This window comes from Lethenteron reissneri, chromosome 28 (assembly GCF_015708825.2).
Source record: "Lethenteron reissneri isolate LAM-NWPU_2019-01 chromosome 28, ASM1570882v1, whole genome shotgun sequence".
In the NCBI taxonomy this organism is placed as follows: domain Eukaryota; kingdom Metazoa; phylum Chordata; class Hyperoartia; order Petromyzontiformes; family Petromyzontidae; genus Lethenteron; species Lethenteron reissneri.
The window spans coordinates 9,603,377-9,627,268 of record NC_083806.1 but is presented as its reverse complement, the minus strand read 5'-3'; the positions used below and the strand labels follow the sequence as shown (position 1 = coordinate 9,627,268).

Sequence of the window (23,892 nt, the reverse complement as noted above, 5' to 3'; positions counted from 1 at the left end):
GGGGGGGGGGGGGAAACGGTGGTGGGGAGGTCTACGGGGCAATGCTTTATAAAATATATCAGGGTTAGAGTTTGATAAATCCTGCCATAGAAATGTTCAACGAGTAACACAAATGTAACCACTGCGTCGTGATGTGAGTGTAAATTTATTACATTATTATGAATTCAAACACATTGTTCTTATTTAGAAATACATAAAAGGGGGTGGGGGAAGTTGCACAATATTTTACAATATTCTTTAAACTCTCCAACTATTGGAAAATTCACACCTTGAGGAATCAAGGTGAAATGTATGCGCAGATATACGGATTCCAACGAAGTTTCACACAAGCAGCCAACTTACATCATGTTGCACTTCCAGTCAATGCAACCCCACAAAAAGATGATGTAGGCCTTGGCAGACCCACAACCCCATCACAGATGGGTAGAGCCCCTCCCTTGGGGGTGGTGGGTCCAGGCTGTGCACAGACGCTCTTTCTCTGGCCCACTCCACCCCCTTCAGAGCTCTCCCAAGCCTCGCTTCATTGGCACAGAAACACACGCAAACGTCTTCTCTTACTCATTTACAAACCACCCACCCCCCTTTCCACTGTTGCTCAGTAGGAACATTCCCCTGCTCCAAGTCTTTGCCCTTCTGAAATCCTCTGACCTGCGTCAATTTCCTGGGCAGTCGACCCCCAATTGACCCTCTTTCTCCCCCTGACGCCTATTTAAGGCGCTACCACCAGAGGTCGGCAACCAAAATAACAAGACATTATTTTCTCGAATTCGTGAAAGAAAAAAAACAATATTTCAGGATCCGCAATGCACGTGGTGAATACGAGAGAGACGGTGGTCCTCGATGTAGAAACGTCACGAAGCGACAGTCCTTAAAGCGCCGCAAGTTGTCAACCCCTGCGTTACGCTGTGCAAGCTGTAATTATTATTATTCTTGTGTACGTGCAGAGACTTTTGCAGTGTTGGGGTGGCGGTGGGTGGGGAAAAAGATGGTGCGCTGCCAAAGCCTGCAAAAACCCCTCTTTGTGCAAGTTCCAAATCCTGGCTTTGTTAGTATTGCTCGGCAGCAATCGTAGACTGGTAGCGCGCCTCCCAAAAGACGCAGCTACCGAGGCCAAGACGCGCCACGGTGGCCGAGATGTTACCATCCTCACCTGGCATTGCATGTAAACGCTGTCGCACTATTTCCCCACCTGTCCTGCAAGCCGTCTGCACGACACGGCGAACAAAAGTGTGGCTTAAGGGCTGCAGCGTGCCTCCCGAGTGCTCCGATGGTGCGCTCTCCAGGGGTCAGGGGTCGGAGCAAATTTCCTCATCAATGCTTTTAGCTATGGCTGAAGTTGGTACTGTGAATAACAAGACGTGGTCCCGCTCAGTCATTCGGAGTTAAGATTTTTATAACTCCGCACCGATTCACGCGCCACCCTTTCATTCACCGGGATTCATCGCTTTCCCCCCGGCCCTCCCCTCCGGCCCCCACGGCCCCCCCCACGGCCCCCCCCACGGCCGCCCCCACGGCCCCCCCCACGGCCGCCCCCACGGCCCCCCCCACGGCTGCCCCCTCTCCCACCCCCTCTCCCGCCACCATGGCCTCCGAATCCACCCCCTTGGCCTCTCCGGCTGGCCTTCATCTTTTTCACGCCGCCGCTCTGCAGGAAGTCCATCCTCTCCTTCTTGCGCCGCGCCTTCAGGATCTGGTCGGGGTTGCGCAGCTCCGAGCGCACGTGCTGCTGCTTGTCGGCTCCGCCGCCGCGGCGAGAGGACCCCGGATGGCCCCCTCTGCCGGGGGGCCCGCCTCGGCCGTCCCTCCTCTTACCCCTTACGCCTGCGTCGAGAGACAACGGGAAGGGGGGGGGGCACACGTGTGGCAACGCGCGTTTGTACGGACGAGTCGAAACCCAGGTTCCTCTCCCCACGCGCGCCGAGAGAGCGTTGGGAAATACTCATTTCCCTTGTACGTTTTCGAGCTCGTGGTGGAAATTTCGGATTCCATTGACAGGGGGGCCAAGAACATTTTCAGGAACAATCACTGGTGCAGTTCCAAATCGGGGGTCAGTGAGAGTCATGCAATAAAAAAACACTGCGTAAACATAAATGCCACCGTCTAGTGGTACATTCCGTACGCTGTAAGGTCGAGACAACTAAGCTTTAAATATTTAACATTTCGTCACCATCATGATCCTCCCCATGCCATCTCTACCCCCTCAGTCCTGCGATGCCACAAATCCACGTGTGGCTCCTGCGCACTCGGGCTAACCTCATCACTACATCTCTCCTCTAAGCTTTAAATATTAAAAATTACATCACCATCATGATCCTCCCCATGCCATCTCTACCCCTCAGTCCTGCGATGCCACAAATCCACGTGTGGCTCCTGCACACGGGCTGACCTCATCGCTACATCTCTCCTCAGCGGTCACCTTCTCGGCTTGATGGACACAAAAGGGCCGCACGCGCGCAATACTTTCAGCAGAGGTGCGATGACAAAGTTCAAAGGGCGTGGGGAGGTGGGCATAAGGAAGAGGGTCAAGAGAATGAGGAAATCCGGATTCTACACGCCGGTGCCACACCTCGCCACGCGCCGCCGCGTCCTCTCCTCCCACCGCCGCCGCCAGCCCTCCTCGTCCTCGCTCTCCGAGACGCGATCGTCGATCCGGTTCTTCTTGCGCCACTCGGCGTAGCTGCTCGCGAGGGTCAAGGCTCCCACAACACGGGCAACGTGGAGCAGGACGTCGCTATTCCTAGGGGCAGGCGCTCTCCTCCTCCTGTGGCCAATGCGTGCGGAGGACCGTTGGAAACGAACGTTTATATTTTAGTAATAGGTTTTTACCCTTTCAACTGGTACAAAAATTGACACCTTTATACAAGGCATCATGTTTGCAATAACCACAAGCAGTCAAAATGCAAACGAAAAGAAACGACTCTGATGATATGCACTGTCCTTGAAGTTGATTGGTCCACACCCGAGACAGCTTTTCTTAGAGCCTAGTCTCCATTGGTGTTGGACCAGATGATGCCAAAAGGCGTACGAAAAGGAAAGCTGTCTCAGGGTGTGGACCAACTTCAAGGACAGTGCATATCATTATCATTATCAGAGTTGTTTCTTTTTGTTTGCATTTTGACTGCTTGTGTTGTGGTTATTGCAAACATGATGCCTTGTATAAAGGTGTCAGTTTTTGTACCAGTTGAAAGGGTAAAAACCTATTACTATATTTTGCCACTGGTAAAGGAGATTTCTCATAGTGTTTATATTTTAATTTTGCCTCAAGACTCACGTCGTGGGGTGAAGTCACACACTCCGACACGCTTTCGGTTAGCGGAGAGTGAACTCACGTCGGTGAACTTGGACTTCCTTGCATACTAAAATGTTCCACTCCTCAAGGGGTTTTTCTAATTAAATCTTTACGTAAATATCGCCTGAAAGTTGATGCCGCAGAACTGCAAAGAGAGGCACTTAAGTTAGGCCTCTTACCCAACATTAGATTGCACTTCCTCAATTTCGAAGTACAAGATGTCTCAACAAGGCAAATCTGCGTGACACGTCACGTTCTGTTGCGAGTGGCGATGCGCGCAGTGTGAACCAAAAAAAGTCCCCGATATTTTTAACTTTTTCGTATTTTTCCAAATTATATTCCGACCGTGCTACACGTGTGCTCTCAGGAGACGTTTGGAACACTTGCAAAGAGTGCAGCATCCCATGTTAGAGAACAACCCACAGAAGCTGATATCTGAGAACTACTTCTCAGATTCCTACAAGTGACCTTTGCTTTTTAGCAAGACTAAGGGGAGGCGAATTTCTCACAACCTGCTCATGCAAAAACGTTGGTGTAAGGCCGTCAAAGCAATAAGTAAAATCTGACCTGGAATTTAGCCAAATTAAATTAAAAACCAGAACCTGATGCTTTATTTGTGCAGTCTTTGGGTGACCGAGCTGAAACCATCAACTCGCTAACCACAAGGTGGCCGGAACTCGGGTTCTAACCCAGGATAAATTTTCAGCGGTTGCCAGCACAGATGACATCGCAGGAAAGGATACAAGTTGGTCTTGTATGAGGCGGAGATGTACTGCCCGCTCTCCGTTTTAATTTTCTTTTTGCCATCCTTGTTGCCGGAGTCGCGCACGAAGCGCTTCCTCTTTCTGTCCCTGCGCGACACGCACACACACACGCGGGCGAGACAGAGAGAGTTTAAAAAGAGAATTGCTCACAATCAAACATCGGGCGGAAGCGCCTTTCCGGGAAAGACACGTGTACCCGATGCATCGCTGGAGCACATTACGTTGACGACAGCAGCCTTGGCGGTCATAACGGACACGACCACGTGCGCAAACCATAATTGATGATAATAATAATCTTTAAAACGTTCAGCCTTTGTCAATCTACTGCTGAATGAGGGCCTCCCCACACTGTGTGGGTTATCTGAGGCATAGTTCACCACGCTGGTCAGTGCCGGTTTGTGTAGGTGGAGAGCAAAGACAGGGGGGGGGGCATGGCACGACAATTGATTTTGCTGCAATGCCCCCTGGTGGCCATCACGCACGAGGCAGCCAAGTACAGAAGTCACTCAATCAGGTGAACAGGCCTGTGCTCAGATACACAGACAAGATAAAGATCCCCCGTATAGCCTTAACAGACTCGTGGGGCAAGTGCTGTTAGCAAGTACCTATGAAGGCCGGCACGGCACAAGAGGGGGTGGGTGGCCAGCACCACGCCCAGCCGCCTTTGTCTCCCCAGTGGTGATGCTTACACATCGAGGCCGAGTCGACCTAGGGTAGGCCCCAGGACCGGTTTAGATAATCGTCACGGGCGTTGACGGCGAGCGGGAATCGAACTCGGACCGCCGGGTTCGTAGCGCAAGCGTAGCGCTAACCGTGATACTACCAGCTTGTGCTCAAATACACCAGCCGTGTCACACACGCACGCGCACACGGACCATCGCATGAGCTGCTTGTTCTTGTCCAGGTCCCGCGTGTCGTCGCCCATGAGATCCAGCACAGCCCCGGACGCCTGCTGTTCAAACACCGTGTTCCCATTCATGCTCAACCTGCACACTCCCGTCACGCGCGCGCGCACAGCACTGGTTACGGCATGCCCACCGCAACACGTGCCACCTCGCGTACACGCGGCACACAGCACGCACCGCGTACAATCACCTACCTACCTCGCATGTACCACACCGCCATCACACACCTACCATGCCCGTACCACAATGGTTACACTCAGTGGAAGGTACACGCAGCGTGCACCGCACACAACGGCACAAAACGCACCACACTTGTGTACAAACAGGACCGCGTGCACAGTATAAAACAAAGACAAAGATCCCCCCCCACCAACCGTGCTAATTGGAGGGCGCGTCGGAGAGTGAACGCACAACATTCACAAAGCGAGCACGACGTTTCGCTGGTGATCGCAACAGGTTTCATCGGGCGACGGTCGGCATAAATCCACAACCCTCTCGTGCACGCTGCGACGCATTCACTCCGTGTGTGCGTGTGTGTGTGTTCCGCACGCCGCACCCCCTCTCAGAGTTGGCGTCTTTGGACTGGTACGGGATGTAGAATTCTTCAGTCCTTGGCAGTGTCCACTTTTTTGCGCTTCCCTTTGTCGGGATCGCCGTCCGATTGGGGACGTTTCCGCTTCCGTCCCACGACCTCGGAGAATACCTCCTGCGCGGCCACGGCGGGCGGGTGGGGGGGGGAGGGCATCGGGTTAAAACAAATAAGAATCGGTTCTCGACGGCATCCCACGCGCGCGTTGAGAAAATCGACAAGTTCAAACCGCCGCCCAGGGGTCAACGCGGCCCCCGCGGTCGTTTCCGGCGATGATAAAAACTGAACCACACGTCGTGGCAAGTCAACAACGGCAGTGCTACAAAGTGACCCGCCCCCCCCCCCTTCTAACCTACGGACATGCGTCAATGTCATGGCCGCCTCGTGGCTGTCGGAAATAGGCTGAGTGCTGCCCTAGTTGTTCGTTTGAGCAGGGAGACCGCCCCCCCCCGGCACCCTTGCTTTGTTTAAACTTTAGAAATTATTGATGCCCTTACAGAGCGGACAGGGAGTGGTAAAGTCGTGGATAGATTAATCTACGCGTGTTGAACTTCCTTTGCACGCGCCATACGTAGCCGAACCGTGCTAATTGACGCCTCATCTTTGATGTGGCGCCCGATTCCAAGGTGTTTTGCAGCAATTGTAAAGCAGTACGGAGGACGATCGCGGTTCAGATAAAGAGTGGGGGGCGATTCACAGTGCTGGTCTAGCTATGGGGACGGGAGAACAGGCGGGAGAGTTTAAGGAGGGGTTGGGGTAGTTCTCTTCTTAGCCGGGGGGGGGCGGAGGCAAGGATTAGCAGGGGTAGTGATAGGGGTAGTGATAGGGGTAGTGATAGGGGTAGTGATAGGGGTAGTGATAGGGGTAGTGATAGGGGTAGTGATAGGGATAGTGATAGTGATAGGGGTAGTGATAGTGATAGGGGTAGTGATAGTGATTGGGGTAGTAATAGTTGGTGATAGGGGTAGTGATAGGGATAGTGATAGGGGTAGTGATAGGGGTAGTGGTAGGGGTAGTGATAGGGGTAGTGATAGGGGTAGTGATAGGGGTAGTGATAGGGGTAGTGATAGGGGTAGTGATAGGGGTAGTGATAGGGGTAGTGATAGGGGGTAGTGATAGGGGTAGTGATAGTGGTAGTGATAGGGGTAGTGATAGGGATAGTGATAGTGGTAGTGATAGGGGGTAGTGATAGGGGTAGTGATAGGGGTAGTGATAGGGGTAGTGGTAGGGGTAGTGATAGGGGTAGTGATAGGGGTAGTGATAGGGGTAGTGATAGGGGTAGTGGTAGGGGTAGTGATAGGGGTAGTGATAGGGGTAGTGATAGTGATTGGGGTAGTAATAGTTGGTGATAGTGATAGAGATAGTGGTTGTGGTAGGCCTGTCCGTAGCTGGGTAGGGAGGAGGGGGGGGGGTGTGTGGGCAGGGGAGTAGCAGCAGCAGCAGGATGGGCAAGGCGGAAGAGAACAGTCACAAGCAAGTACGGAGCCCCGCTGATACGCGGTTAAAACACAACACGCTGTTATTCATTCCGTACGTCAAGCGTCTCCTCCGTCTCCTCCTCGTTGGCGGCAGCGACGCGGCGCGGCGGTTCCGGGCCGGCCTCAGTGCGCGGCCGTCGCCGCCGCCTTCTCCTGCAGGGCCTGGCGGTGGTTGCCGATGGCTCGGCCGTGCTTGGCCCGCTTGGCCCTCATGATTTCGCTCGCCACCGTCTTCTTCGTGGCGTTGATCTCGAATATGGTCTGCGGGGCGCCCGAAATCACCGCAGGGCGAAAGGCGAATGACCTCGAGGAATCGACGGTGGATGTGCGATTTCTTTAACCAGATTTGGCGATTCGAAGCTGCGACAGGCTTTTAACCGTGATAGGCCTCCGTTGGCATTCCCTGTAAATATTCGCTCGAAGCACGAATCGAATTATCGTCACAATTTGGTGTTGCGATTTAGATTTTTGAATACGTCTGTTGTGGTATAGCGGCCTCTCGTGGTGGTAGGGATCACAAACATAAAAAATAAATTATAAGTATTCAAATAAAAAAATGAAAGTTTACACAATGCAATGCTCATATCTTGAGCTTAATAATCAATCTTGACTTAAAGCTTTCGTGACTGCAGGAATTTATATTCTTTGGGTCTTTCGGTAAAGTCACATAGATAGGTTCAAAGAAAATAACAAAAAACTACGACGTTTCGATCGCAACACACGACCCAAAGAATATTAATAATACATTTCAATGGATTACGCAATGCAACGCATTACACTTAATAATATTAATCGACGTTTGAAAAGGCAAACACCCCACTACCACCCCCTACGCCATGCGTCGCGTGACAAACGCGTTAAATGTCTCCGTGCGAATTTCGCGGAATCCAGAACTGCGCGCCAAGCGTCGGCGAGACTCACAGCCTTGGACTTGTAGTTCTTGATTTCATCGACGATTTTCAGCCTCTCGTGCTCATTCTGCTCCAGGACCTCGGCTGGGAAAACAAAGCGGCGGCGGCGGCGTCGTTCCCGGTCGTTAGGAATGTCTCATTGTGAAAATAATGAATGACAACCACGGAAACATCAAGGACGTTAAGCACACGGGAAACCCCGATGGCCGTGGGCGGTAGGAGCAGTAAAAGGATGACGCGGAAGCGAATGAAAGGCGTCGGGCCTCACAGTAGAGCGGGTGGACGGGCATGGACGCCATCTTGAGGGCCCGGGCTCGTTTGATGGACTCGGAGGAGGGCGCCGGGCGCGTGCGGGCGTAGTGCTGGAACGCGTTCTCGGCGACGTGCTGCAGCGAGCTCAGCTCCAGCGAGGACTCGTGCTGTGCGCGCAGCAGCGTGTCCTCGTCGTCCAGCACGCACTGCGGCACGCGGCCGAGCAGCCCGTCCGTGTCGGCCGCCGCCGCTCCTCCTGCGTTGACGTGCACAGGGGAGGGTGGGGGGAGGGGCGTGAGGGGGCGCGGGGGGGGGGGTTATGACGCGCGGTGGGACAGCGGTTGGCGATGCGGCGAGCGGCGGCCTGTGGCGTGTCCGCGGCGGGTGAGAGCTACGGAGGGGAGCGCTTCGTGAACCCCGGCGGGCCTTCCCGGTTAATGCTGCCCGCGTGAATGACCGCGGGGACGCGTGGGCGAATGATTCGAAGTGTATGTCGAAAGATCTCGTGAGAACATTCCAGAAAGAGTGGGCCATGCGTGTCGGCCTTACGCTTCAAGTTTAACCACTTTTGTAAGCTACTCGCAAATATAAATGGGGAAACAACAAAGCAATGTCATCCCCCACTGGCAGACTTAGGCCCGTTTGCAGGCCGGCTCTGAATACACCATGCGCCGCATAGGGACAGCTGCCACTGGGGGTCCCCCCTTGGCTAGGCTGCAGCAGGGCACCGCAATGGTTGTATGCGTGCATCTTGAACTTCCTTTAGCCAACCGTGCTAATCGGAGGTGCGGGAAATGGTTTGGGATGAGATGCAAGGCATTTGGTGGAGTTGCCGAGGCATGTGTAATAAAAGGACTCTAACACTTCTTTCTGTCTTCGTGTCTTTATTCAGGTTCACGTCTTTACCCACACGGCACTCTGTTATAACTCCTGTATTTGTAGCCCCCGGCTATTCACTGCTATTATAGCTTCCTCACCCCTCTGACTCTCTGCTTCATCTACTGTAACCTCCTCCCTGCAGACTTGCTGCTACCCCTATGTGCAGACCCTCTGGCTGTCACTGTATGCAGACCCGCTGCCCACTCTCTCTGTGCAGCCCCGCTGCTGACTGCAGCCTCCTTGCTGCTTCGGGTCGGTCACCGCTGGCCAACGGTGCCGATCCTCGCTTCCCCCGTGTTCGTGGCGATCTCGCCACACCCCGCTTCGCCCTACGTGGCCTTCCTCTGTTCCTGGCTCCCAGTCACTCCCTCTGCTCTTCCGGTTCCCCTCCTTCTATACTCAACCCCTCTCCCCCCCACGTGACCTAACTCCTCCCCCCCTGACGGCACCTCAGAAGGGCCGTTTACAACCGCATTACACATGTAAGCAAGCGCATTACACATGCAAATCACTACCCTTGCGACGCACACAGAAAGACACACATCAATCAGAGACACGCGCACAGAATACACAGGCAATCCCCCGTGTAGCTTTTCGGAGCAAGGGCTCTGAGCAAACAACTTTGGAGATCGGCACAGTGCCCGAGGGGGGCAAGCACTGAGGCCAGCACCCTGCCCAGCCACCTTTGCATCTCCATTGCTGATGTTCACTTGCAACAATAACAAATACTCATTCTCGGCCGAGTCCACTCATGGTAGCGGCAGGACCAGTTCAGATATCACTTGCCACCGACGCCCACCATTGTAGGGAATCGAACTGGGGTGTGGTGGGTTCGTAACATTGTGCGTCACCGCTCCACCCCCCAACGTGTACACACAGTACATATAAAAAACACACACACACAAGCACTATAACTAGAAACTATTCATAATTTACCAGGTAAGGCCCACTGAGCTATATAGTTATTTTTCACAAGCGACCTTGCTATCACAAATGACAGCGCAACGAAGTGGCTCATCATCATCATCACGCGCAAATTTGCAGCAGCTGAATACTCTTTAAACGCGCGACTGTTGATTCTAAACGCGGAGGGGAAAAAAAACGGAGAAGAATCCACGCGACACAAGCGCGCACGCGCGCTTTTAACACACGTCCTCCCGTTTCGGCAGGCGGCATTCGGCATCGTGGCTCTCATTGGCAAGTCCAGCGAGCGGCGGGGGGGGTTGAGGTCCCGCGTCCTCGTGAACGCAGCGACGCACCACGGCAAGGCCTCTTACCCGCTTCCTTGGCGGCGGCGGCGGCAGCGGCGGCCGCGGAGGCGGGGAAGCGCAGGGGTCGCCCGAGGAAGAGGTGGAGGTCGATGACGAAGGGAATCTCGTCGGGTGCCACCAGGGAGTACGCCGTGCCAGGGCGGCCGGCGCGCGCCACGCGGCCTGAATCACAGGGCACAAAGATCCTCGGTTTAACACCACGGAGGCTTCCGCGACCAATATCATCCATGACAAAAGTTTTTTTGGGTTAGGTCGCGTAAATGAGTGTGTCGTTAAACCTGCCACCCGACACAGCCAATCGGTGAGATTTGTCACGTAAACAGAACGTGCCAATTCGTTACTAGTCCAGCAAATCCACAATATTTACAATCTGAGTACGACATTTCGCCAGTAATTACAACTAGCCTCATCAATATTTGCAACACAAATCCCCGCCCCACCACTCACCGACGCGATGGACGAAGAGTTTGGGCTTCCCCGGGAAGTTGTAGTTGATGACGTTGTCCAGCATGGGGATGTCGATACCGCGGGCGGCCACGTCCGTCACGATCAGCAGCATGGTCTTCTTGTGCACGAACTTGCCTACGTTGATCTTGCGCTCCGTCTGGTCGAGGGCGCTGTAGATGTACGCGCAGCTCATGCCCGCCTGGCTCACCAGCTGCGCACGCACGGGCGAGCGCACACACACACGCACGCACAAGTGGATACGGGCACAAACGCACGGAAGCCACACCATGTGACCAAATTAATGAAATTTTACCAGGCACACTGAGCCATAGTTCTTTTTCAGAAGCGACCTGGCCACAAATGATAGCGCAACGAAGTGGCTTATCATCATGTGGACATTCATAGCAGCCAAACACTCTTAACGTATGTTCCTAAATGTAGAGGGAAAAACCGGAGGCACAAGACAAAGATCCTCCGTATAGCCTTTAACAGACTGTTGGGGAAAGTGCTGTTCGTGAGCACCTATCAATGCCGGCACGACACACGAGGGGGGATGGCTGGCCAACACTACGATTGGCCACCTTTGTTTTGCCAAGTGGTGATGTTTCCACACCGCAGCAGACCTCCCCTAGAGCCTCCTCGGGGTCGACTCAGCCCCCAAACGAGTACCCGGTGCGATGTGTAGACATCACCACTCAGGTGCTGGCCTCCCACTCGCTTGTGTGCCCTGCCGGCCTTCACAGGTGCTCGTTAACGGCACAGCAGTCAAAACAAATCCGTTCAGGCTACACGGGAGATCTTTATCTTAGCATCTGCGAGTACGCGTCTATGTTGATGATTATTGTGTGCGCGTCGACAATCGCGATACCTCTCGCAGGTACTCCACGTGGTGCTTGGTGGCGACGAACACGACCGTCTGCTCGTGCGGCTTGACCACCGTGCGCAGGAGGTGCAGCAGCACGCACGGCTTGTCGTCCGCGCGTGAGCACATGAACGCCAGCTGGTACACGCACGCACGCACACGCGCACACGTTATGCTCACACGACGATCCCCCGCGCGGCCTCGTATGACTATTGGGGAAGGTGCCGTGAGAGTTGAGCGCCTGTTACCCAGCAAAGCTTCACCGAGCCTCAAGACTCTTTTTCAGGTGGGTCCTGCCCAAGTTTTCACAGCAGTGGGGCCTGATGTTGCGATGCGTGTAATCCCAAGAGTAATTTTTAGGGCGCCTTTCGGTATTGTGATGTTTGGCCAATACCAGTTACACTTTCCGAGGTTATTTTTGGCTATGGGAGGAAACCACACAACCCGAAGCAAACTCGTGAAAAACTAGCGGGGGGGGGCGGCGGGGAGGAGGATGTACAAACTCCACACAGAAAGGCACCAGAGTTTGGAATCCAACCCAGGACTTTCTCACCGAGGCGCGATTGTACACCCACTGCACCAACCTGCCGACCCATTCAAGGTTGACGTGACGCATGAAGGAGTGGTGTGTGCCAGCGCCAGGCCTGGCCACGCATCGCATCGCGTGCTCATTAAAGGGCGAGCCGATGACCGAGAGACCCCATGGCTACAGAGCTACTACGCTGCTGCTGCGGCTGGGAATAGAACTCAGGTCGCCCCATGTGCAATGCCGTGAGACAAACGCCACCGTTGCCACACGTATCACAAAGACAAAGATCCCCCATATAGCCTTAACAGACTTTTCGGGCAAGTGCTGTTAGCGAGCACCTATGAAGCCCAGAACAGCACACGAGGGGGTGGGTGGCCAGCACCACGCCTGGCTGCCTTTGTCTCCATGGTATCGATATTTATACATAGCACCAGGTACTCGTTTGAGGCCGAGTCGACCTAGGGGAGGCCCAGAACAGGTTCAGATAATCGTGACCGGTGTTGGCCGTGAGCGGGAATCGAACTCGGATCGCCGAGTTCACAGCGCGGCGTAGCGTTAACCGCTACACCACCGTTCCCCAACATATCACGCACGGGTGAACGCGCACACACACACACAAGACATTCACCCAATGCCTGCGGCTGCCCAAAAAACACCTCGTGATACACAGCCGCAAGCTCAGGAGCGATCGAGTCGTGAAACCACGCCCGCCCTCTCGTGGCACTGACCCACCTTGAGCTGGTCACTCAGCTTGGAGTCCACGTCCAGACGAATCAGCACTGGGTCACTCAAGCCTGGAGCCGGGGGACAACAGCAGCGGTTAGACCAGTCGTTGCAGCGACAGCTCGTCGTAAACTATCTTAAGCGAACAATCGTGGAACTTAGAGGGGAAAGCGCGAGACTGGCATCCAACGGAGATGAAAGCGGAGCGTCAAAATCAACGATGGTGGACGACGACGGATTTGGTTGAAACGGGCGTTACGTGGCGACCTCCTCCCCCCCCCTTAGCCCTGCAACCGCGGCGCTCACCTGCACGAGCAAACTCCACGAGCTGCTTGGGCAGCGTGGCGGAGAAGAGCAGGGTCTGGCGCGAGTCGGGGAGCCGGCGGATGATCTCCGTCAGCTGCTCGGCGAAGCCCATCTCAAAGAGCCTGCGGGCGGGCACGGCACGCACGCGTGGGTGGTCAGGGGCATGCACGCACGCACGCACGCACGCACGCTCGCGTGACAGACGTCTGCATCGTGCGAGACATCTACGCAACGCAGACGTCCGTGCAACTCGGACGTCTTGCACGACACGGACGTCTCGCGCGTTATTACGCCACGGTGGCTAGCAGATGTTGACGACCTCGCCTGGTGTGCAGGAGGTCGCGATTTCGATCCCGACCCCGACGCCTGCTGTATGTTTGGAGTTTGCGTCTCTCTCTCCCCGTGATCCCGCGGATTTTTCTCCGGATCCTCCGATTTTTCCCTCCACATTTAGAATCAACATCACGCGTCGATAGATTATTTGGCCGCTATAAATTTCCATGCAATAAGCCATGTCCTTGAGCTATCATTTGCGATGGCCAGGTCGCATCTGAAAAAGAGCTACATAGCAGCTCAGCGGGCCTTAACCTGGTAAAATAACCAAAAATATTTTAAGTTTATAGTTTACAACTCCAATGGTAAGAGGGCACAGCGCGCGCCACCATGAACGAGTTGCGCAGGAAAGCCCGCAAAAGCCTCGGCTGCAATCCACCCGTTCGCGGACGGGTTGCTTCCGCCCGGTGGGCGGAGGAGTTCTCGGCCGTTTCAGAGCCGAGCGATGGCGGAGATAAATACGTGGAGTGTAATTCCCGCCAGGCTGAAGATGATGAATCCGACCCAGCAGGGAAACCAGGCCTTCGAACGCCGGCGTGCTCTCGCGCGTCGCATGTGACAAATGCACCCGGAAAAACCACCGCTTGACCCTGTCCCGTTTCGAGACAGCTGCAAGTTGGCAAGATGAGTGTCCCGTTCGCCGCTGAATCTCAAGCAAGCGGTTCAGTGTTCATTTTATTTAGAGAGGCGTAGCGCCGTTGTTTTTAAAGACATTGTACTCACCGCAGAGAACTGTAGCGACACGACCGCACTCTGTGATAGCTGCCGCCAAACTGTGCCACGCGCCCTTCCGCATGGCCTTGTGGGAGCCTCGGTAGCGATAAATTTATTTCATTTGAATTTTACCTTCCGGTTACATTCCGAAGATGTCATCGGGACGCAATCGGAAGAACAGGCGACGTGCGTACACGTACGCACGCCATCGGAATGGGAAAGGGTCAATTGCCGAGCGTGACCGGGTTTGAAATCGCCGTCCGCCTGGCCTGGCGAGGTCACTTGGACCTCGGGAGCGTCCGGTAACACGCCCCTGGCAGCCCCGCCCCTCCGCGGCGATCCAGGCTGCGTGTCTCTCACCTGTCGGCCTCGTCGAACACGACGTACTCCATCGCCTGCAGCTTCAGGTTCATCTCCACCACCACGTGCATGAGGCGGCCGGGCGTCCCGATGATGCTGCACAGGTGCGGCGAAGAGAGAAGGGAGGAAGGGAACTTTCCTCAATTTCAAACGATAACTGGATTTTACTTGTGTTTGTACCTTAGTAAAAAAAAGTTACATCAATTGCTTGGATATTAGCTCTCTCTATAGTGCTCCACAAAATGCATTCATAGCCCAATCTAAACTTCCAGATTTGTTCATCCACAGCCATACATTATGGCAAGATGTATCGTCTTGGGTTCAGCAATTTGTCACCAGTGACTTACTAATTGGTATGTATGGTGAACTTCTTTCGCACCGTACGTAGTCCCCCGTGTTAATCTAAGTATTCCATTAATATGAATTCAGGAGAGTAGATAAGTACTGTAAACGATACATGCGTTGTTAAATCATGTAAATGTGTTACTTTAGATTGCCATTATGTGCAATTAGTCCCCCTATGACTGCCAGTACCATTATACAACCGAGAAAATAAATCATACTGGTAGTAACCTCCTGGTTACACCAGCCCACAGGGGATTATTGTGTCCGCCCGTCCGTCGTGCATCCAAAAATGGGAGGGGTGGGGCTGGGTGGAGAGGGGCTGGGTGGGGAGGGGAGGGTGGGGAGGGAGGGGCTGGGTGGGGAGGGTGGGGTTGGGTGGGGGGTGGGAGGGGTGGGGCTGGGTGGGAAGGGGCTGGTCACCCCGTTGTGCCCTTATAAAACTCAACGTTTAACCTACTCACGCCGGCTTGTGCCCGCCCTCACAGTCGGGTATATTTGCGGAATACACCACGCCGCCGTTGACCCTGGCCATTGACCGAGCAACCCAACGTTACTACCAGCTCCCTCCGCAGGTATGCGTTGGCTTTACCTATTCACTGCTTTGATAAACTCTCGACAACAGGCAACCAGGTGACACCGAAGGCTTTGGAGCAGCTCGGATTAAATTATTTTTAACCAAATTGCGTACGGGACCAACGAATTGCCAACAACGCGTCAAGTAAAGCTTGGCTCACATGTCTGGGTTCTCATGCAGGGCAGCAAACTGGTCTTCCATCCTGAAAGACACACGTGCGTCATTGAAATGTAAACACAAATTCAGCAGTGAACGATGAGGAAAACTTTCAATAAAAAAAATGTGTGCTGACCACTGAAATAAAAACAAAGTTAGAGTAACAAAAAAAACTCATTAAAAAAGCTCGCAGGAGGTCACTGCGTGGCACTGCCATGATTTAATTTGGAGTATTGTCATTAAACAACAATAAAAGTGATAGAATCCCGGGCCAGACATGCCGAGTTGAAACCACATCCGCCACAGCAAGGCAGGTTAGCTATTTATTACGAGCAATAACAGTCATAAATCTGTAATCAATGACATCAGTTTCGATTTAAAGCTTTCGTGACTGCAGGGATTCATCTTTTTGGTTCTTTCGGTAAAGTCACGTAGAAGGGAAATAATAAAATAATTAAAATAAAACATAATAAAATAATTCTCACGACGTTTCGGCCACAACGCAAGCAGCCGTCTTCTACATGACTTTACCGAAAGAACCAAGAAGATCAATGACATCAAGGCAAAGTAAAACGTAATGAAAATGTGAAAGTGCCTCCCCTCTTCCAATGGGCATGGCATCATCTCCTTTCATGGCTCTGAGCCAGTGGAGGAAATTCCACATTCATGAGACAAGAGCCTGTTTTCTCCACATAGTCCATGAACCCACACCAGATAGTTCACTTGTCAGCACCACCTGAGGTGGCTTAACTTTAGTTGTTGCACATTCCTTACGTGGCTAATAACAGCGAATTAAGTGATAACCACTTGAAATACAAAATACATCGGTAAAACTAAGGGTACCCGAGTTGGTACCAATTTCTGCTCTGGCCCATGGACTAACAGGAACGGGTGAGGGTCACGGCGGTAGATCCCACTAAGGGAAGCATTTGCCGATGAGTGCGCCGAGTGTCGGGCATGCGGGCCCGTGCCAAATGCTTACCTGTCTCCTCCGAGGATGAGGGCGGTCTTCAGCCCGGTGTGCTTCCCGAGCTGTGGAAACGCAACAGTAATTTTAGCTGTGACAGTCCCACCTGATGACGGAGACTTGTGTTGCCTCCGAAATGTCGTGATTTATTATTTTATTTTATTTCCATTATTACTTTTATTAACTTTTAATTTAATTTTTTTACCTACGCGACTTTACCGAAAAAACCTAAGTGTAAAAAGTGTTGCATGCTTACGGATAACTATTCCACGTGATCCTGCCACAATTGTTTTTTATTATTATTATAAACACTGAGCACGTGAGCAATGGTGTGCATTAGCGCAACGGAACAAAGCGATGTGTCCGTCGCACGGTCCCGGCGTGACGCGCACCTCCTTGGTGAACTTGCTGGTCTGCAGGGCGAGCTCGCGCGTGGGCGAGAGCACGAGGGCACGAGCGCCGGCCTGGGCGCTGCGCGCGTGCAGCCGCTCGAACATGGGCACGAGGAACGCGGCCGTCTTTCCGCTGCCCGTGCGCGCCATGGCCACCACATCGCGGCCCTCCAAGATCACGGGAACACACTGCGCGGGGAGGAAAGGCACCACCGCTGTTTACGCTTCGTGCAAAACAACAACAACCGCTATGGCCACCACCACATCGCGGCCCTCCAAGATCACGGGAACACACTGCGCGGGGAGGAAAGGCACCACCGCTGTTTACGCTTCGTGCAAAACAACAACAACAACCGCCGCCACGGTCACCACATCGCGGCCCTCAAAGATCACGGGGATACACTGCGCGGGGAGGAACGGCACCACCGCTGTTTACGCTTCGTGCAAAACAACAACAACTGCTATGGCCACCACCACATCGCGGCCCTCCAAGATCACGGGGATTCACTGCGCGGGGAGAAATAGCACCACCGCTGTTTATGCTTGTGCAACAACAATCGCCATTCGCCACGAATTGGCGACGACGTCACCATGGCGCTTGTGTCAGGCGATATGCACTTTAAACTTTAAGGCCGCATGCACACACGATTGAGAGACCGGGGGGACACCTCCAGCTTTTTAAGCAACAATTTTACCGCCAGGCCAAATATAAAAAAATATGGGATTAGTCAGTGGTGTACTCGAGAAGAACAATCAAAGGAACACTGTTCTTTGTTAAAATTGCACTTGTAACTGAAAAATATATAATAGGCTTACATTTCAATAGACCTTTTCAGAGCATAAGGTTGTCAAATATCACTGCGATGTGACTATCCAATGGTACGTCAGACAACGTTTCTGTCTTTCCATAGCTACAAAGGACCTTTCCCTCTCATGCAGCAATTCTGCATAATTATATCCCTGTCACAAGACAGTGTTACTGATGTAGAAGAGGAGTTATTTTAATATGGGTTACGATAATATTCTTAAAGGGGATGAAACCCCGATGAGATACAGCATTCGTGTTATGTCTGTGGTGCGTCAGATGTAATACAAAACGCATTGTGTATTTGCTACAGCGTACAAATGAATGTTCAACAAGTGTTGCGTTTTGTATGGGACACGTCAGTGCAATAAATAGAAATGAATTATTAAGTCCCATATGAAAGGCTGTTAAAATATTATTTACATATTCATTAAGGCGACCTGACTGTAAACAATCATTCGACTGAACATCTGTGAAAGAGTGCTTTATAGCTCATCAGATTCCTCCAGCATACAGATTCTGATATGGAATTAACTGCACAGATATTCCAACTTCAACCTGGAAGTGCGACTCACTTTTCTTTGGATCGGTGTAGGGACTTTGTAGCCTTTTCCCATGACCCCTTTGAACACTGGGTAGCTGAGTCCTGCAAACAGTGAGAAAATAATTTAGTAAAATACTCCAATTGGTTTAAAACACAAACAAAATAATGATCAACAATCACATTATTCATCCCAAATTCCATCAACGGGTGTTTATTACATTGGGGGAAACTGGTATAGTTGTATAGAATGCACGCATAACTTTGCACAGTTAAATTTGAAAATACACTGCGGATCTGCAATCTCCTGCTCCCCTCGCAGCTTATCTCGCACATATGTATGTTGAACTTCTTTCGCACCGTACGTAGCCATCCGTGCTAATCGGAAGTGCACACTGCTATCACACTTATAGCACTAAATTTCGATTTAAAGCTTTCGTGACTGCAGGGATTCATCTTCTTGGTTCTTTCGGTAAAGTCACGTAGAATGGAAATAATAAAACAATAAAAATAAAACATAATAAAATAATTCTCACGAATAATTTTATTACGCGTCTTAAGCGTCTTTCTGACAGACCTGTTCTTCACCTGAGGACGGCTGCTTGCGTTGTGGCCGAAACGTCGTGAGAATTATTTTATTATGTTTCATTTTTATTGTTTTTATTGTTTTATTATTTCCAGTCTACGTGACTTTACCGAAAGAACCAAGAAGACTTGTAGCACTGTTTAATAGAATTGCAAGAAACTCAACTCTTTCATACAGCAAAAATAAACCGTTCTCAAAATGTCACGGTAGTTATGGCATTTAGAATATATGAAAATACCCGTAAATATATACTTCTCCACAAATCTGGCTGTCGCCTGATAAGCAAGTTGCAATTACTGGCGACACGTCGTACTCAGATTGTAAATGTTGTGGCTTGGCTCTGCAACACAGCGGTGTGCTGTACTAGTGACGAATTGGCCACGTTCTGTTTACGTGACAAACCTTACTAGTAGGTGGTGGTGGGTTTTAACGACAACATTAATATATTTACGCGATTTAACCCAAAAAAAAACCTGTATTGTGGATGAAATTGGTCACGGAAACCTACTAAACGGTGGCTTCATATTATTGGTTCTTTCGGTAATGTCACGTAGAAGGGAAACAATAAAATAATGAAAATATAAAACAATAAAATTCTCACGACGTTTCGACTGTAATTGCTTGTTGCAGTCGAAACGTCGTGAGAATTTTATTGACTTACCGAAAGAACCAAGAATATGAATACCTGCAGTCACGAAAGCTTTAAAAATCACAATGTAAACGGTGGCCGTTTGTTATTCACTCACCCATGGACTGAAATCCTCCAGACTTCTTTTTCTTGCAGTTCTGCTGCTTGACAAGCTCGCGTGTGTTGAGCTCCGTATCGGAGGCATCTTCGCTGGGGAAACTCAAATGCTTCACGCTCTCCTAAAGAACAGAAATGCAAAACGCATTCAGCAGCAAGTTAAGCCTGTGCGTTGTGTGTTTTTTTTTGTATCAGACAACATTGCTCATTGACAAATTGTCATTTAGAGTGAGCATTCAGAAGCGTAATGCATCAGATGGAACCGGTCAGTTGATCCGTAATTATTTTCAATTTTTTGGTTTTTCATGGAACAATAGCCCGGTACGAGAACGCGAGCGGTGAGGGAGGGGGGGAGTTGATGTGTAATTATTAATTAGACCATATGAGCCGAGCAAGACGATCTTGTTACTTGAGTATTCCCCTGATTTAACAAAAGAAAACAAAAAATCTATATTTATATTTAAAAAAAGTGTATTCTACCGTTTCATCACAGAACAAGCACAAGTGCTAATTCATAATCAACGTTTTTGGGTTTAGATCGCGTTATTTATTAATGTGTCGTAACCCTCCACCACCCGACACGGCCAATCAGTAAAAAAGTGTCACATTGACAAAAGACAAATAGTTCACTGCTTTAGCCCACCGGTGTGTTGAATGCAATTACCAGCGAAACGTCGTACTCAAAAATTGTAAATGTTGTGGTTTCACGCTTCAACACACCGGTGGGCTAAAGCAGTGAACTATTTGTCTGTCAACGTGACACTTTTTTACTGATTGGCCGTATCGGGTGGTGGAGGGTTACGACACATTTATAAATAACGCGACCTAAACCCAAAAACGTTGATTATGAATATTGGTCGTGAAAGCCTACGTGTTAAACTAACAAGTGCTAATTGGCTGCAACATATGGTGCGCTGAAAGAGCTGCATTAAGCCGATGGCCACTCTGGGGCGTGCAGCACACGTGCGTGGAGAGAGTCTGAGAGCAGACCCAAGCTGATGGGTCATCTGGGACCCTAACAGATCTCACGAGGCGCCTGAAATGAACACAAGCCATGCACGAACCTTCGAACGCTACAAGCTGAAAGCAGCACAACACGGAGAGGCAATGGCGAGCGCGAAGATCAGCACAACCTGATGGAATTAAGCGTGAGGTCCCTGATCGCACAAGGCGGCCGATGGGTCTCATGAGATGGACACAAGCACAAGGGCTCTTGATACCGGCAGAGAATATACCGTCCGAGACCGTTTCAAGCACGAAGACTCACAAGTTGGGCGACCCTCTGAAATATCACCCGACACCAAAACGTGACCAAAGAAAGCGTCCATTACTCGTGGGGCCACGTTTTTGCTACTCCCGGCTTCGCCTACACTCGGCCGCCAGTTCATGAGCACGACGAGGCCCAGGTGAGGCCCAGGGGAGGGAGAGAGGAAGGGGGGGTGGCCCTTACCTTGCTGGGTACGCTCTCGGCCGGTACCAGCTCCGCGTCGTAGGAGTTCGACTCCGCGGCCTCGTCTTCGCTGTCCGCGTCGCGCCTCTGCGTCCGCCGGGGACCGCCGCCCCGTCCGCCACGCCGCCCTCCACGCTGACGCCGCTCTCGGTTCATCGCTCGGGGCCTCTCCACGCGCAACTTTGCCTGCGCGTGTACAGTGCGGTGAAGCAACTCGTGCCTCGTGTGCGGGCGTATAATTGCTTACGGATACACCGGCGCTCTTTGTATCTGCGTGCGTAGTGTGTGTGTATATGTGTGTGTGTGTTGTGTACGTGGACTTAATTGTGCGCAACGATTACTCGGGCTCGTTGTGAAAAGAAAAACGATGCACGGCCGAGGACCCGTTCAGACCACACGTGCACTGCTGGGCGCGGACATCTTGATCCGGAAGTGGCGTCAGCGCGAGCAACGCGCGGGTGACGTCATCGCCGGCACACGTGGCGAGTCGGGCACTGCACGTGGCGACCGCGTGCGGTGCCCGAGTTACGGCACCAGGGGGCAGTGTACGGGCGATTGGCACCGCTCTGCTTTTCGATTTAAAGGTTTTGTGACTGCAGGGATTCATCTTCTTGGTTCTTTCGGTAAAGTCACGTAGAAGGGAAATAATAAAATAATAAAAAGAAAAGATAATAAAGATTTGTATTTTATTTTTTCGGTAAAGTCACGTAGAAGGGAAATAATAAAATAATAAAAAATACAAACCATTTATATTATTATAAAATTATAGAAAAAAAAACATAATAAAGAATTGAATTAAATTTTTTCGGTAAAGTCACATAGAAGGGAAATAACAAATAAGAAAAATAAAACATAATAATATTATGTTTTATTTTTAAAATAAGAAAAATAAAACAATAATATAATGTTTTTTTAAATTTAATTTTATTTTATTATTTCCCTTCTACGTGACTTTATCGAAAGAACCAAGAAGATGAACCGCTCTGCTTGTTGCGAGAGATTTCCCCCGTCGGGCCGGTGGTATCTTACAACCTTTTACCGCAGCCTTGCCACCCCATTGGTTGTCTCAGTCGTTAACAACTAAAATTTCGAGTGTTAATGAAACGCACAGAGTTTGATGAAACTGGGATTTTTGCACACAACGTTGTAATACGGTATTTTTTTCTGGAAGATTTGCTGGTTTATCCAGGATGTTTCTGTTGCGCGTCGTTGCTTTAAGATGTTCTCTGTTCATATTTTGTTTGTTGCGGTTGCACCCAACTCAAGAGCCGGATATACCGAATAAATGAAACTTGAAGTTGTAACTTACGTGGCCGTGCTTGATTTTTGTTTTCGATGATTTTACACCTAAAAAAAAATGTGACCATGTCTCGCACTCCCGGAAAGGGCATCTCGCACCCCTAGGGGTGTATAGATCAAGGCTGACAATAATCCCACTCAGAATCAGAATCTTTATACTGGAGGAATCCAATGAGTTGAACAGCTAGAAAGTAGCAAAAACAAACAATACTAAAACATGACAGTAGTGCAAAGTATATGAAAGGTAGACACATTTCCATTGGCCCTTAAGCAATGCTAAATATTCAGCATTGTTTCCATTTCAGAGACCGGTCTATTCGCATAATAAACTTGTTGTAGATGTACATTTGTGCAATTTCCATAAAGATGTTCGTACAATGCTTGTGAAATGCGCGAATTCCTCTGAAATAGAAATGTTGAATGTTCACCATTTGCACAGAGCTTACAATGGAGTGTCATTATTGTGAGTCTTGATCTGCACACCAGTAAACTTGCATCGCCAATGACCGTGATCTTTAACAGTTATCGCAATAACGAAATTGCCATTCACGAGTGAGCGACTTGACAACGCGAGTTTGCCAAGCATGGCGTGAGCCCAGGGCTCAGCCACCCACCCTTCCTGTTGCACAGGCGACAGATTCCACAGGTGGATAAGTCGTGACACTTCTTCATCCTCAAACATGACTTCGTTGAGCTCCGCTTGTCACGCACAGACGCGTGACCTCTATGATGTATTTGCCTCGGCACTCACACCGTGCAATTATGGGATTACCCTGCAGCCTGTTTTTAAATAGGAGTTAGAATGTTTTGTTGTTGTAATGTTATGACACGGGATTAAGGACAGAGGAGACACCACCCTCGCTGCACGCGAGGGTTGTACGGTACTGTATGTGTGCACATGTAAAGCTCAATGTGTACATGTTCATGCACCCCTTTTGTTTGGAGTGCACGCGGATCACGGGGATTGTTTTGAATGTTCATCACTCCTCAACATTTGTCGGTGCGGGTTGATGGGGGGGGGAGCAAAGACGTGGAAGCACAGAAGTACAGGACAACAGTGGACTGCCATCTCTTACTCCCATGTAGCCCCGATGCCTCATGAGGACACTTGTGCGATGGTTGTCCATCCAAGCACTACCAAGGCTCAAACTTATTTAGCTTCTGAGATTGGGCACACTTTGAGGTATTTGGTCATTGGCTGCGTTTAATGTCGCGCTAATAAATTCGTTTTTAGCCAGGTATAAATAATGTTTTTCAAGATATGTATTTAAAAAGAAACAAACACATGTGAATATAGTTATCTTAAAAACATAAACTTGTTCATGAAAAGGAAGATATCGTACCTACAGGAGATGTTTGCTATAATGATATGTTACATGCTATGAATCAGAAATATAGTGACAAAAATTAGAAAAGAGTT

At 50.8% G+C, this 23,892-nt stretch overlaps 1 protein-coding gene across 1 annotated transcript; it reads right to left on the bottom strand.

The window, feature by feature from the left end:
• Positions 1–1,578: 1,578 nt before the first annotated feature.
• On the bottom strand, positions 1,579–21,604 carry DDX54 (DEAD-box helicase 54). Its single transcript, XM_061562069.1, is given in 22 exon segments — positions 1,579–1,821; positions 2,567–2,677; positions 4,033–4,140; positions 4,929–5,039; positions 5,515–5,571; positions 5,573–5,664; positions 7,082–7,174; positions 7,176–7,286; positions 7,947–8,020; positions 8,205–8,444; positions 10,345–10,500; positions 10,786–10,996; positions 11,654–11,785; positions 12,909–12,970; positions 13,206–13,327; positions 14,613–14,708; positions 15,692–15,733; positions 16,670–16,719; positions 17,047–17,235; positions 18,427–18,497; positions 19,725–19,845; positions 21,174–21,604. Coding segments are annotated over 22 exon segments (2,418 nt in total). The 5' UTR covers positions 21,330–21,604; the 3' UTR covers positions 1,579–1,808.
• Between the last annotated feature and the right edge of the window lie 2,288 nt (positions 21,605–23,892).